The sequence below is a fragment of the Megalops cyprinoides genome, chromosome 1 (assembly GCF_013368585.1).
Source record: "Megalops cyprinoides isolate fMegCyp1 chromosome 1, fMegCyp1.pri, whole genome shotgun sequence".
NCBI classification, from domain to species: Eukaryota; Metazoa; Chordata; class Actinopteri; order Elopiformes; family Megalopidae; genus Megalops; species Megalops cyprinoides.
The window spans coordinates 30,228,529-30,242,245 of record NC_050583.1 but is presented as its reverse complement, the minus strand read 5'-3'; the positions used below and the strand labels follow the sequence as shown (position 1 = coordinate 30,242,245).

The 13,717-nt window shown below is 44.2% G+C and overlaps 1 protein-coding gene across 2 annotated transcripts in view; it reads left to right on the top strand.

The window, feature by feature from the left end:
- sdk1b (sidekick cell adhesion molecule 1b) overlaps nt 1-13,717 on the top strand; it is a 314,207-nt gene that overhangs the window by 250,420 nt on the left and 50,070 nt on the right. For both annotated transcript variants that reach the window (XM_036528197.1, XM_036528191.1), the window contains 6 exons: nt 2,049-2,189; nt 3,659-3,840; nt 7,960-8,075; nt 9,665-9,860; nt 11,286-11,384; nt 13,168-13,359. In XM_036528197.1, the coding sequence (XP_036384090.1) occupies nt 2,049-2,189; nt 3,659-3,840; nt 7,960-8,075; nt 9,665-9,860; nt 11,286-11,384; nt 13,168-13,359 (926 nt within the window). The remainder of the gene's footprint in view (nt 1-2,048; nt 2,190-3,658; nt 3,841-7,959; nt 8,076-9,664; nt 9,861-11,285; nt 11,385-13,167; nt 13,360-13,717) is intronic.

Here is a 13,717-nt window from a genome sequence, read left to right as displayed (position 1 = left end):
TGTTCCCTACACTGGAAACATGGAGGGAAATTGGACCGCAGCTGCCCTGCTGGAGTAAACAGCAGAGATCCTCCACCCACGTGGTGGAGGAGTATTTGCCCATAATGTCACAAAAACCAAAAACTTCTTGCAGATAGGAGTTTACCATCAAAGACAGCATTCGTGTCTTAGAAAGCCAGTCTGGCTCATGTTAGAATACTGGTGCCCTCCGTTTTTTGTGCAGTTCAGACTCCTGGAATCTTGTCAGCAAGCCATGCCTGGGAGGTACGTTACTCCTGACTGCAACACGTTGGCTATGTGAGAAACAGTCCTTTATACAGGAGAGGACTTCATCAGCAGAGCTATGGCTCAACACCCGCCTGTGTGATTCACTCATGATATTCTCAAACTTGCCATCCAGCCAGATCAGTGCTTTTTTTCTCCTTATAAGCACAAAGGAATAAGGAGCTGTGTTTCAAAAAGCTGGTAAATTATTAGCTGTCGAAAGGAGGGTGGTTTTTGGTTCTGTTCTCCTGTTAAGGAATTTTTGCCGCGATAACATGTGTGCCCTTTGGATGACCCCTTATGAAATACAAAAATTATGGAGGGTGGAAAGCCAGTAGCATAATTCACAAAAGGTTGTTATTGTTACTAAGAGCACTAATGTGAACCATTAATAACAGCAGTGCTATCCATACGTAGCCTAATGCAGAAACACTGTTGAGGCCATTCCATTCGGCTCCTGCGTGACCACACGTGGCATGCAAACATGCACTGAATTCGTGCAGGGTGGTAAAATCAAAAGTAATCGCTTCCTCGTTCTCACATTTAATGTTAAAAGCAAGAGGGAGTGCGGCAGATGCGTACCGCAAGAGCGAGTGAAATAAATTGGTAAATATCCCATGAAGGAAGGGCCATCAGAGAGGAGTGCTAGCGCAATCAGACTGGAGCACTCTCCCATATGGGCATGATTAGGCAGATTTACAAAGCAATGCCAGAGTAGTGCTCCCTATTATTCGGAATTGAAGACATTAATTAAGAAGAGGACTTCCAGCGAGGAATAACAAATGATCGCAGATTTAAGGAGACACTGACTATAAATCTAAAATAACCCAAGGATCCCTCATTAAACTTTGAAGTCCCCAGTAAAATGAGCACACTGCAGCGATACTTGTTAATACAGATTTAACAATCCGTTAGTGTTGAAGTGTGTGTGTGTGTGTGTGGACTGCAAAGAAATGATGTCATTATGTAGGGGCACGTAAAGGCTTAGAGAAGCAGCGGAGCCGTCCACGTTAATGTTCGGATCTGTATAAGCCTCCAGATAGTTTTGAAGTTGCCCTCTTTTTTAACGCGGCGAAAGAATATTAAATGTTCCATCCTTAAGAGGGGTCTTAGCAGCAGCAGGCAATTGCTGGAGGTATCAAAACATTGCATGTGAGTGTAAGTGAACTTGGCAATAGGAAGGCAATAGATGTTTCTGGTCTGTTGCTGGTAATCATATCAAAGAATGCAAAGATCACACTGAAAGCAAAACTGGACCCTGCAAGTCCGGACACAAAGCATAACGAGCTGTCTCTGAGCTGTTTCTCATACTGCAGGCGCCCAACAACTGCATAAGTAGAAGTGGTTCGATTTGCTGCTTATCAACCATAAGCACGTCGCTCCGTTATTATGCCATTAATCACCAATTATATTTGGCTTTTTTGTTTTGCGTTATTATTTCCCCACCTGAGAGATTTCTTTTTATATCATCAGTCTAATTTTGAAAGTAGGATATCTGCAAATGCGTTGACTGACGAACACCGCCGCTCCCAGATATTCCCAGAAGGCCATTTCTCCTTTTACGCCTTAGATGCTGTCTGAGGGGACTTTTTTCAATCACTGTCATCTGGTTGAAGTTTGTGATCAAGGCTGAACTGCAGTATGTTCATCCAAAGTAGGTGAAAGCCTAACACAGCCCAGGGTTTTGAGCATCCTGACGCTGGCCATCCTTATTCGCTATGCAGCAGAACCTCGACTGCTCTGGATAATTGAGTTTTGGTTCCATTGTCATTGCTCCCTGATAGGTTAATGCTGCGAGAGGAGGCTCCAAGCGCTCCTCCCAAGAACATTGTGGCCAGCGGCCGGACCAACCAGTCCATCATGGTGCAGTGGCAGCCTCCGCCAGAACCCGAGCTCAACGGCGTGCTCAGGGGCTATGTGCTCAGGTAGGCCTGGCTCAACGGAGAGTGAAACACACGTGTTTGTAAAAGCCCTTTCCTAACCCTCTTTTGAACTCACTGCTTTGTTATCTCAGAGGAATGTCTACAAAATACCATCTGGTTGGCGCACTTAAGAAATAACTTAAGCATGACTATAGCCTGTTGTGTTGCAGTTAAAGCCATACCAGTGGTCACTGAGCGTGTCCAGAAGGGTGGTATTTCAGGGAGACGAATTAATGGGGGATGAACCAAGATAGTTGGTCAGCTTGGCCATGGCTTTGGCTGCTGGATAGATTTGCTGCTTCACCCACAGGTTAATCCCCACAGCAGCAGTGGAGTGTACACTCCTGGCCCTCTCTCCTAATAGCTCTGTGCAAACAGCAGATCTGGAGCGGTCGACTAAATGGAATGGGTTAGGTTTTTCCAGTGGCCAGCTTTTCAGAAATAAAGAGAGGAGAGCACTGCCTGTCCAGTCGCCGGGGGAGAGGTGCAGACAGGGCAGGAACTGCAGCTGACTCGGGGGATGGGGGGGGGCGTTCTGCCCGAACCTGTCAGAGAAGGACACGCAGTGAGGCGTATGCTCTGTCACAGCTGCTTTCACTGTGAGCTGTGTGCAGCCTCTGCTGCAGCAGGCGTGCCGGCTTCATGCCAGCACCTCCAGCAGGGCTCTTTCAGAGCCTTCGAGCTGAGCCCTCTGAGGGCCAGAGAGTGAGAGAGGTGTGCCTGTCTGTCAGCACTGTTAGCATAATGACAGCCCTCTCACCAAGCCCAGAACTTCACTTTGTTCTTTTGGGGATGTTATTTGTGGCCACTTTTGTAGCTGTAGAGGTTGCCAGTTCGATTCCCCACTGAGGCACTGCTGTTGTATCCTTGGGCATGGTACTCAACCCAGAACTGCTTCAGTTAATATTCAGCTGTATAAATGGGTAGTATTTTAAAAAATGTAACCTATGTAAGTTTCTCTGGGTAAGAGTGTCTGCTAAATGCCAATAATAATATTATGTAGGTGGAAATGTTTTTGTAAACATAGGCAGCAAAGTTCACCATAGTGTAGAATTTCACAGACAAACTCAAGTGATTTTGGTTGCAGACTTCATCCTTACAACTACAGCTTAGACTGTATGGAGGTATTTTTCATACTTCATCAAATTCCATTGCTTAATTATATGATGGGACTCATTGATTTATTTGTTAGTTGACAGCTTTTTTTAAAATGTTTCAGCAGCATTACCTTGACAGTAAAATGGGGAATTATTCCAGTCAGCTATTCCCCACTCTAGAATTCATCGCTGCTGTGGCAGTAGGAGGATATTTAGTGTGGTATTATCATTTATCAGTACCGAGTTACCAGAGGTGCGCTGAGGACAGGGGAAGTTTTAATCACAACCGCTAAAATGGGTTTGTAATTAGGGCAGAGAGGAAGTCATTGTCAAGCTCTTTTTTGTGTGTGTTTGTGTAATTTCCTTTGACTGTAGGTATCGCCTCGCCGGCCTCCCTGGAGAATACCAGCAGAAGAACATCACCAGCCCTGAGATTAACTACTGTCTGATTAGGGATCTGATCATCTGGACACAGTATGAAATCCAGGTGGCGGCCTACACTGGAGCCGGCCTGGGGGCATTCAGCCAGCCGGTGACAGAGTACACGCTGCAGGGAGGTGAGACCCCTCGGCCTTAATGCTTTTTACAAGTTTCCCTCTGAAGGAATGCTTCCAGGAACCCATCACTACCAGTCCCGCTGCCCGGAAGGTTCTGAAGCACCTGTTGTTTTAACAGCCCATCCCCTGCCAAGGTCGGCCGCCCCAGGCCAGGCCTTGCATGCATAAACAAGCAGAAACCATTCAGTACAGCCGGGTGAAGGAGTGGAAGGAGAAGCCCTCTGACTTAGAGGTTAATCTTGTTAAAGACTATTATTTCAGAAGGCTTTCTCCGGCCTCACGAGGCAGTTCATTATACGCCTCGGACCAGTCTGCTGAACCCAGCGCTAGAGCTCCGCTCTCGCTGTGAATCATGCCATTCTGACTGGAGTGGGTTTTCAGACATCATAAACTGTGCCACTGTTAGCGGAAGCAATAAAACCCATTAGAAGATTTAACTACTGGTCTGATTGGCCATTTGAATGATTATTTTTAAGAAGAGCAAATTTATTGACTCAGGCCAACAGTGAATAGAGACCATTAATTTATCTAATTTGTTTTATGTGGAAACGCATCAATGCTGCCATTGAAAACTCTTGATATGTTCAAGGCAATCATGGTTTCGGAATTAGCGAGAGTCAAAGTAAATCTCTGCATGGAAGCCCTGATAACTCTCAATTGCCTTCACTTCTGTTAAAAACCCTATCATGATGACATTTCAGATTGCTGATAATGATAAGCTAAATTTTTGATGTCTGGTCCGAGTTGCATGCCAAACATTCTTTTCTAAATGTAGTGTTAAATCTTGTCGTTTTTTATTTAGATACAGCGAGAAAAAAACATATTTCCAATCCCTTAAAAATCACATGCATTTATGAAGTATACATCATTCCCACAACAAAACAGGAGGTTTTTAAAGCAGTACATAGCTTTAGCTTCTTTCATTGCTCCTTTTAACATTAACATTTCTGAGTGCCGTGCTATGGCAGATATAAACCCTGAGGAGATGGTCTCAGCTCATTCATATCATTAATGGCATGTGATTGAGTCTAAAATCATCCCATGATTCTTCTGATGGTGCCAGTCTTTTGGTTCTGCCATGCATGGGTGCTTGCATATACAGTATACATACATATGTATAGATAGATAGACAGATAATTTCATCCTGCTCCACAGATATCTGTGAAGAACACAGATGCAATCTGGGGAGGAGGCTCTATAGAAAGTTTGATTTTAAAAAGCAATAGTGAGAGAGGGAGCATGGCAACATAGGTAATCAGGGAGTGCAGGCATTCTGAAAATGGTGAAATTTAAAAAGGTTTGGTAAATGTCCTCCAACCCTTCCCAGGTACCAGGGGCTCACATGACTGTCGAAGCTCATTTGTGTCAGCTCGGTTGGGTTTGTACCAAGTCAGTCTACCACTGACTTTTGTTTTAAAACTTGAGTCTTTTTCGATGTTTGCTTTTTGTTTTTGTTTTTCGCCTTTATTTGCTGGGGGATTACCGACTAGATATGAAGGGCAACCCAAGTGCTAGAAATACAATCCCATTTAGTGTTATCTGTAAGAACCTTACAGTCTGTGAGAACACAGCCAGAATGGCCCCAGCCATTTGGATAAGCATATTATTCATAAGAACCGTACAGACTTTTTGGAAATATTATCGGTGCCACTCATACAGTAAGCAGGGCGGGTTTTGGCCCTTGTCTGTTTTTATGATGGCCAAAACTCTTTTGAATTGCATGGTTAATTAAGATATTATGGGTCGTGGTCAGCCAGCTCATAGCTTGCTGTGTTACAAGCTGATAGTAGCCTGGAAAAGCTTGGAAATATTATGCATTGACACCAAGCAGATGAGATGAGTCCACGGTGCTCTTTTAGTTTCTCTGCGGCATGAACCCAGGTTTCGCTTCACAAGACATTCTTGCTGTTTTGTACTTCACATCCTGCATATTACAGTACAATCACAGCTTAAAGTACATTCTCTGAAAATGAGTAAGATAAGAAGATTAGGGGTCCATATAGGAACATGCCTGCGTCAGGATCACAGTATGCATAGGTACATACATGAATACATAAAAATATTAATACATGCAAAAACTATATACAATATGCATTTTCAAAAAAACATATTGTCACCATGTTGCACGGAGAATACAGTGTCTATAAAAAATTCCCACTGCACATGTGAAAATGATCTCATTGAAATTTAATGCATGCTGCCAGTTTGGTGTCTTGTGATTCACTTGTGTGAAGAAGCTTATAGCAACTTTATGTATTTCTTTCTGATGCCGACAGCATCCTTGGGAGCGGAAACATGTTATTAAAAGGACAAATAAAATACGAGGAGAGAGCCTAGTTCCCTGCCGCAGCGCTGACGTCAGACGAGGCGCGGCCAAATAAAGAATTGTGAGTTATTGGCGCGTAAGCGTGTCTCATGCCATGATGCTGAGGCTGCCATTTACCCCCTGTAAAGCACCCAGAATTGTGCTGAGTGAACTGCCGAGGCCGGCAAGCATGGCTGAGATTTAAATCCTAATCGGGATTGCAATGATGCTCTCAGCTTCTAACCTTGTCATGAGGGAGAGCGTCCAAGTGCTGCATTCTCACATAGTCCGGATTTGGCAAGGTTTTGCCCGGGAAATGTGTTCATTTACAACCATTTATTTTGGTTTAGCGTTTGAACAGGGTGGCTGCGTTTCTCCTCTTGCTTTCAGCCAATCTCTGATTTTTCCCCTAAAACAGGGAGAAGTATAAAGTGAGGGGAAGAGGAGAAAATCATGTTTGTTTGCCTCTGCAGTAAGTCTGTGCCTCACCCCGTGTTGCTCTGGGTGCTAAATATGTGGCATATCCACCAGTGCTGTGCCTCTGGAGCTGCTGTCTTGTGGAACTCTGTTCAGGGGCTGGCAGTGTTCTGCTCAAACGACCTTGACACGGCCATTCCCACCGGGGAGTATGTACACAGGTGAAAGCAGCGTGTTTACCTCGGGGACAACAGGTGACTCAGAGTGGCACACGCGGGCCATTGGAGAGGCTGCTGCGCAAGATGGGGCCGGGGCTAAGGGGAGAGGTTTACCCCCCTCTCCCCCGGCGTTATCGACCACACATCAACTGTCAATTCCCATGCGAGGAGTGTGTCTGAGAGGTTGCATGTGGCTTCAGCGGGGCTCTGATAATTAACATCTTTAGTATTCTACTGAGGGGGACCTCTCAATCATGGCGACAAGAGGGAGGATTTATGCCGACCAGCTTTGCTTGTTCAGTGCTGCGGCATCTTGAGCCGGGCTCTGGCCATTAGAACTCAATTAACTTGCTGCTCCACCATCAGGTCATATGCTGCTGGCTATCAGATTGGAGCAAATTGATATTGGAATGTTTTATCACAATCTAATTATCAAACTTTTTTCCCCCCAAAAGCTCTTTACATCAGAGAGGATTATTTTTCCACACAACACAAACTGAGATTGGGTTAATTGAAAGCAGAAGACTGTGTTTTTCTCAGAGATTTACTGTGAAGTTGTTTCGCAAACCCTTTCTGTTTGGATGCAATTGATTTGTTTCATCTTCTTCCTAAACCCGGGTCTGTCAATGTGCTGTGTGTATTAAATCTTAAATAAAGCAAACTGAATTTCAGAATGAGGGCCTTATCTACAGCTCTTATAAATATTCCTCAAATGCTCCGAAACCAAGGACACATCTAACCGATCTTAGGAAGTACAGCTCTAAAAACAACGTGTGACATCTGAACGTCATGATGATGGTTGATTCAGGGATGTCACAGTGATATTAATTTTGTGGAAGTAAGGTCACTGAGTGTTCCGCAGTCATTTCAGTTCTTTCAAAAATGGAATCCGTGGACTGGGTACATTCTCAGTGTGAACTTTTGTGTACTTTAATACTGCAAAGTAACATCATTACTGGATATTGTTGCTCTCAAACAGTTATAGAGAAAATCAACACAGTACTTGAGCTTTGAGTGTGGGACTCTGGGCACTCACTCCCACAATTTACTGAGGCAGGTGGTTAAAACTGGAGACCTTTTTGGACAGACTTTTTTAATGGTTCCATCCAGTGGAGTGGTACAGATGGTTCTATTCAAGGTGATGTTCATGGCTTGTTTCCCTCTTTCTCTCGTTTTCAGTGCCTACAGCACCCCCTCAGGATGTGGAAGCCAAAGCAATGAACTCCACCACAATCAAATTCACATGGAATCCACCTCCACAGCAGTTCATTAATGGCATCAATCAAGGGTATAAGGTAACCTTTCATTTCAAAGTACTCTATGAGGGACACTTCCATATTTGTCCCTAGATGTAGAGGTGTGAGCTTAGAACCAGTTACTTCAGTCAGCATCACCAAACTTCCCCCCCAAGTCTTTAAAGAGTATTCTACCATTTCAGTTTTGAATTCTGGACCACCTTCTCTACCTATTCCACAACTCACCTGGCTCCATTTGTGAACAGGGGGAAAAATGGATAAATTAACAAATAAATAAATTAGCTGCATTGGATTTGTAACACTTGTATTCTTTATAGACACCCAAGTGCTAACCTTCCCAGATTCAGCTAAGCCTCTTAGACATGATGAAAATACAAGGCAAAGCAGCTTTAGGCGAGAGATTCAGCTGCAGAACATTCAATTTAAAACTAATGGAGATTCAGCGTCACCCAGGTCTGGTGGACAAGCTTCACATTACCTTGGAAACCCCGACACATGAAGCATTGATGCCTTCAAGATAAAATTGAAGTTTCCGTTACTCCCAAAGTATTGAAGTCCCAGCCCATTTATGTACATCTGGCCAGAAAGAGACATTTTTTTCACTTGGTTGAAGTTAATCCATGTTTCTGTTTCTCTCTGTCCAAGCAGTCTTGACTCATATCCATGCTGAATATTTTTCAGGAGAAAAAAAATGTTGCCACTGTGATAATATGAACTTATGTCATGCTGATTTGTTTGCACAGGGGTATGAAATCAGTGGGATGTGATATCTTAGATCATAAGTCATAACTAACTACCCTTTTACAGGGGATGACATTTTGAACATTGAGGGAAAGGAAAATTCATTTTCAAGTGTCCTCTGGAGTCATTTTGTAGCTGAGTTATGTTCACCGTTTGGTCAATGGACAGGGGTTTCTATATATGGCGCTTCCTTGGTTAATCCCATTGATGGCTTCTGTTCCAACCTGAAGAAGTGTGTGCTGCTGAAATGGCTTTTGGCAGTTGCATGATGTAACCTAGACCGAAGTGCCAGCCAGTATTGTGCTGCCATTCAATGGAAAAGGAACCATTTCTGGTTTCTGAGCAGGCTACCCATCCAGCGCCTGAATGGAGCCTTTATTTTTGCTTCCATATAAAAGGCAGTTATAAGAATCACTTCCATTCCTATTGAACTTCAGCCCTCACCCAACGGCACACTAGATAGCAGTGAATAATTTAAAAGAAGGAATGGATTCTCTGCGTAACGTCTGTATCTCATCGAAAAGTAGATAACCCTGATCAAGGGGCAATCTGAGCTGCTATAGAACACCCTATAACTTCTCTCTACAAAGGATTGCTGCTAAATTACAGTTATTGAACAAGAGCGGGGCTGCGAAGAACAATTTCGTCTGAAGTAAGTTGTAGGCACTCTTTAAAGTTCAAATTTCAAAGGGTCGATTGCATCACGGGATTGACTGTACAGTGACAGGAAATCCATGACAGCTGAGCGCGAAGTGGATTTCCCACTGAAATGAATGTGAGAGGCGGGCTAGTGAGGGTCTAGCGTGCGCATCCCCGCCGCTGGTTTGCGGACCGAGGTGCGTTCATCAGCAATTTGCCTCGTTTAAAAGGGACCGTTTCCGTCGCAGCTCTTGGCGTGGCCGGAGCATTCGCCTGGCAGCATCACGGTGGTGACGATCACTCCTGACTTCCACGGCGCCCGGCACCTGGGTTACGTCAGCGGGCTGAGGAAGTTCACCTGGTACCTGACGTCAGTTCTGTGCTTCACCACGCCGGGAGACGGGCCGAGCAGCCTGCCTCAGCTGGTGCAGACCCACGAGGACGGTGAGTACCAGCCGTCACTCACATGCTGCATCGCTCATGTGTGTTGTCATTACCATTCACGTCCATTATCATTCAAGAACATAATGTTTCACACCTGTTTTCATTCACACACATTGTCATTCACATGGTTTCTCCTTCAGAGACATTATCACTTACATGTTTTGTCATTCATATGCTTTATTATTCACACGTATCATCATCGACATGATTTATTATAAGCCCTCTCAGCCTTTGTTGCTTGTTGCTGAGTGAAATTTGTTGTCCTTACTTCTCTTTTTGTTCATTGGTCTTTTGGTCTTCAGTGTTTTGTATTTTAGTCATGGTTGTTCTGTTTTTCTCACCACTTTGTGAACACTCAGTTATCTGCTTCTGTAATTGATATACACTGCTTTAAATACACCCTCAGTTCAGCACTAGGCAGATCTAAATGTTCTGAATATTCTGCTGTAGGCATACATTGGAAATTGGCTCAGCTATGTTGGAAATATTTTGTATTATCTTTAAAAGGGCAAAGTATATTTTAATGTTGCTACAATGATTGACATCAGATAGAGTTTAGTGAGTTTACAAAAAGAAAAAGTAGTTTCAGTATGTCATGTCACTCCAACTGATCACGAACGAAATGCATGTGCTTGACTGTAATTTGAGTTCTCACTATGTGTTCAATATGTTAAGCGCAGCAGCATTTTGTTTTGATTGGGAGAGGAGACGTATTTAATGTTCGGATTTTACACTATTTGTGAGCGATTTTAATATTTACGAAAAACAGGTTGTCTTTACAGATTTACGTGACTCTCCAGAAGTGTCTTATCGAAGGTTGAAAATAGCAGGCTGGAAATCCAGAGATAAAGTGGGATTTGAAAACATATGAGGCGCTCAATGAAATAGATAATGCATGTATCTCCGTTTCCCCCCTCTTAAACCACATTACTCTATTGATTAACGATTAATCTTCTTATGACTGCTTAATACTGTGGTGCTTTTTAACTCTCCCAGTTGCCCTGACATACAGTGTGCTATTAATTCAGCATCTCCCCACAGAATACCAAATGTGGTCTTAGAGTTTCAAACAGTGACAAATTCAAATGGAAGTCTATGCTTTGCGAGGTGGACAGCAAACCCTTTAATACTTGTATTAATGTATCTGTGTCCAATTTAGTGTATTTTAGCTGGTTGCTCATGCATGCCTGTCTGCCTCTTGTAACATCAACAAGCTGATCTGTGTAACTTTACATGGTGGCAGCCTCTTTCTACATTAATGTGTATTTTTAAAAACATAAAATGCTACCACACATTGATCTGTGTTCCATGTACCAGTTAGAATATACATTACCGTGCTTTCACTTGTTGAACTGGATGCTGTTCTTAACAGTTCCACTGAGCAGGTGTGTTGCAGCACATGTTTTGTATGTGTGTGTGTTCCAGTACCAGGCCCGGTGGGTCACCTGAGCTTCACTGAGATCTTGGACACCTCCCTGCGGGTCAGCTGGCAGGAGCCTGTCGACAAGAATGGCATCATCACAGGTGAGGCTCTAGTCCTGCACCCCCGATAGCCAGCGTGTTTCCCTCCCACCCTCTGATGGGTCTCGACACTCAGCCGACGCCCGCAGCCCCCGTGTCACAGCGGTGCCAGACAGAGCCCTGTAAATGTGTGCAGTGAGCCCACGAAGTCCTTGGTCCCATTTCTCTGAGTTATTCAGCTCTGTATCAGTTTTGTCTTTGAGAGGACACGGTCCAGATGCGTCCAACTTAAGCCTCCTTGTAGTATCTTACTCTCACTCAAGTGAAAAAAATAAGGACATATCATACATGATGAAATACCATGAAACGTGTTTCTTTCTGTCATGAAATGAATCTGGTCACATCAGGTTCTGCTTGTTTTAATCCCCAACCATTCGTGTCTGGATCCTGACTTACAACAGAAAGTGTGGATTTCTGCAAGCACTTCTTTTGTGTCGCTCTCAGAATGATTTATTGCATATTGAATTTTTTTTTTTTTGTCCTGATATGAAGTGAGATCTGGCTCCCGTCTGTTTAAATCTGCTTTAACACTGTATTAGTGCATGCATAGGTAGGTTTTTTGAAAGGTGTTCCATTTTAATTTAGCAGGAATTCCAAGTTGTAACGGCTCTTCTAATGGATACGGTTCTATTTAACACTTCATTGGGTTTTTGCACAAAGGCCATTAACTAACATTATTGTTTGAGGTGTCTAGGCAGAAAATGTAGCTTTCTATTTAGAGCAGTGATGTTTTTAAAGGATGACTCCGTGTGAAGGTGCAAGTGACGGAAATATTGTACTATATATGCCCCATGCGCAGTAACCCGACAAGTTACCACCAGGAAACGATTCATCAGGCATTTTAACTCAGGCAAAATCTAATGCGCCCAGTTTAGGCATGGATACCTGCAAACATGTGTTTTTCCTCCAGAAGAAAAAAGGAGCCCGGCAGCCATTAAACATTGGAGAGCTGTGAGACAAAGAAATGAATGAGATTGGATGTAGATTCAATTGAAATCATTTCCAACAGCAGCCACAGCCCAGGGTGCAGGCAGCATTGTTTTCCCCCCAGTGCTGGCCACTCGTGTTTCTCGCTGGGTCTCCCAGTGCAAACTTTGATGTATGAGAGCCTCAATGTAAGAGGACAGTCTGTGATTGGAAACAGTGCTGACTGGAGGAGAATATACTCCTGATAAACAGCAAATTATACAGGACCTCTGCTGGCTATTAGTCTCTGTTAGACACAGGTTCGAGAGTAGTGTCCAAGGTCCGGGTAATGCACAGGGCTCTGACAGTGTGATTCCATATTCTGCTAGCAGGGTCACTAACACAGGAGCCCTAATTCTAGATTTGGCACCTCTTTCTAAGAAATTGAATCGGAACCCTTAGAATTTATCCAGCCTGCAATATTATGTGGCATTAAGGTGTTCTTCTGCATGCATACACATTCATTCTGGGTCCAGTAGTGCCCATGCATGCTGGAGAAGATAAACTGACACAACCGCTCACCCTTAAATTACCTGTAACTTTCTTAAAAGGGCTTTTTTCTGCTTTTTCTTCCTACACAATCTCACCGTGTGGATATGCAAGGGTTTGTCTTCACCCTGAGGGTAAGATGTCTTTAGTTAGCTAACAGTCGTGCGGAAGAGATTGATAGGTAAATGAAAGTAGAATGGATTTCCTTTTTCTCATTAGTTCTCAGCAACCTTTACTTCCATGGCCAGATCACTACCTACTCATTTTTACCAGAGCCAATCGAAACGCCTTCCCGTTCCTTCCAGCTCAAGTGCGTGCTGTCGTTCTGCAGGCTACCTGGTGTCCTGGGAGGCGCAGGGGCAGAACTCGTCCCAGGTGTCACGCACGCTGCCCAACACCACCCTGGAGTACAAGGTGACCGGCCTCACTTCGCTCACCACCTACACCCTGGAAGTGGCCGCCATCACAGAAGCGGGGATAGGGACCCCCACCTCCTCCACCATCTCCTCTGGGGTTCCTCCAGGTTAGCCCCGCCACCCTCCCCATCCCCCATGCTGCGAGCATGAAGAGTGCTGCAGGGGGCGCTTTGATTGGAACAGTGATTCATGGAGCGCACGCAGTGCTTTCAGCTGCATGTGTAATTCGACCTGTGCGAGTGCTTATTTACGTCTGATCTCCCCAAGTGTCTTATTCGCACAAGTAAAACCCCAAGTCTTGTTTATCCCAAAAATCTCTCTCGTTTGTCAACTGCATTTCAATAGGCGCGCATTTGGCAGACAGCAGTCTTCAGCTTAGCACATGGATCAGCATGAATATGAATAATGATCTTTAAAGCTGGCATTGTCTTTATGGGGAGCTGATAAGTCACTGTTTTCGCTCAG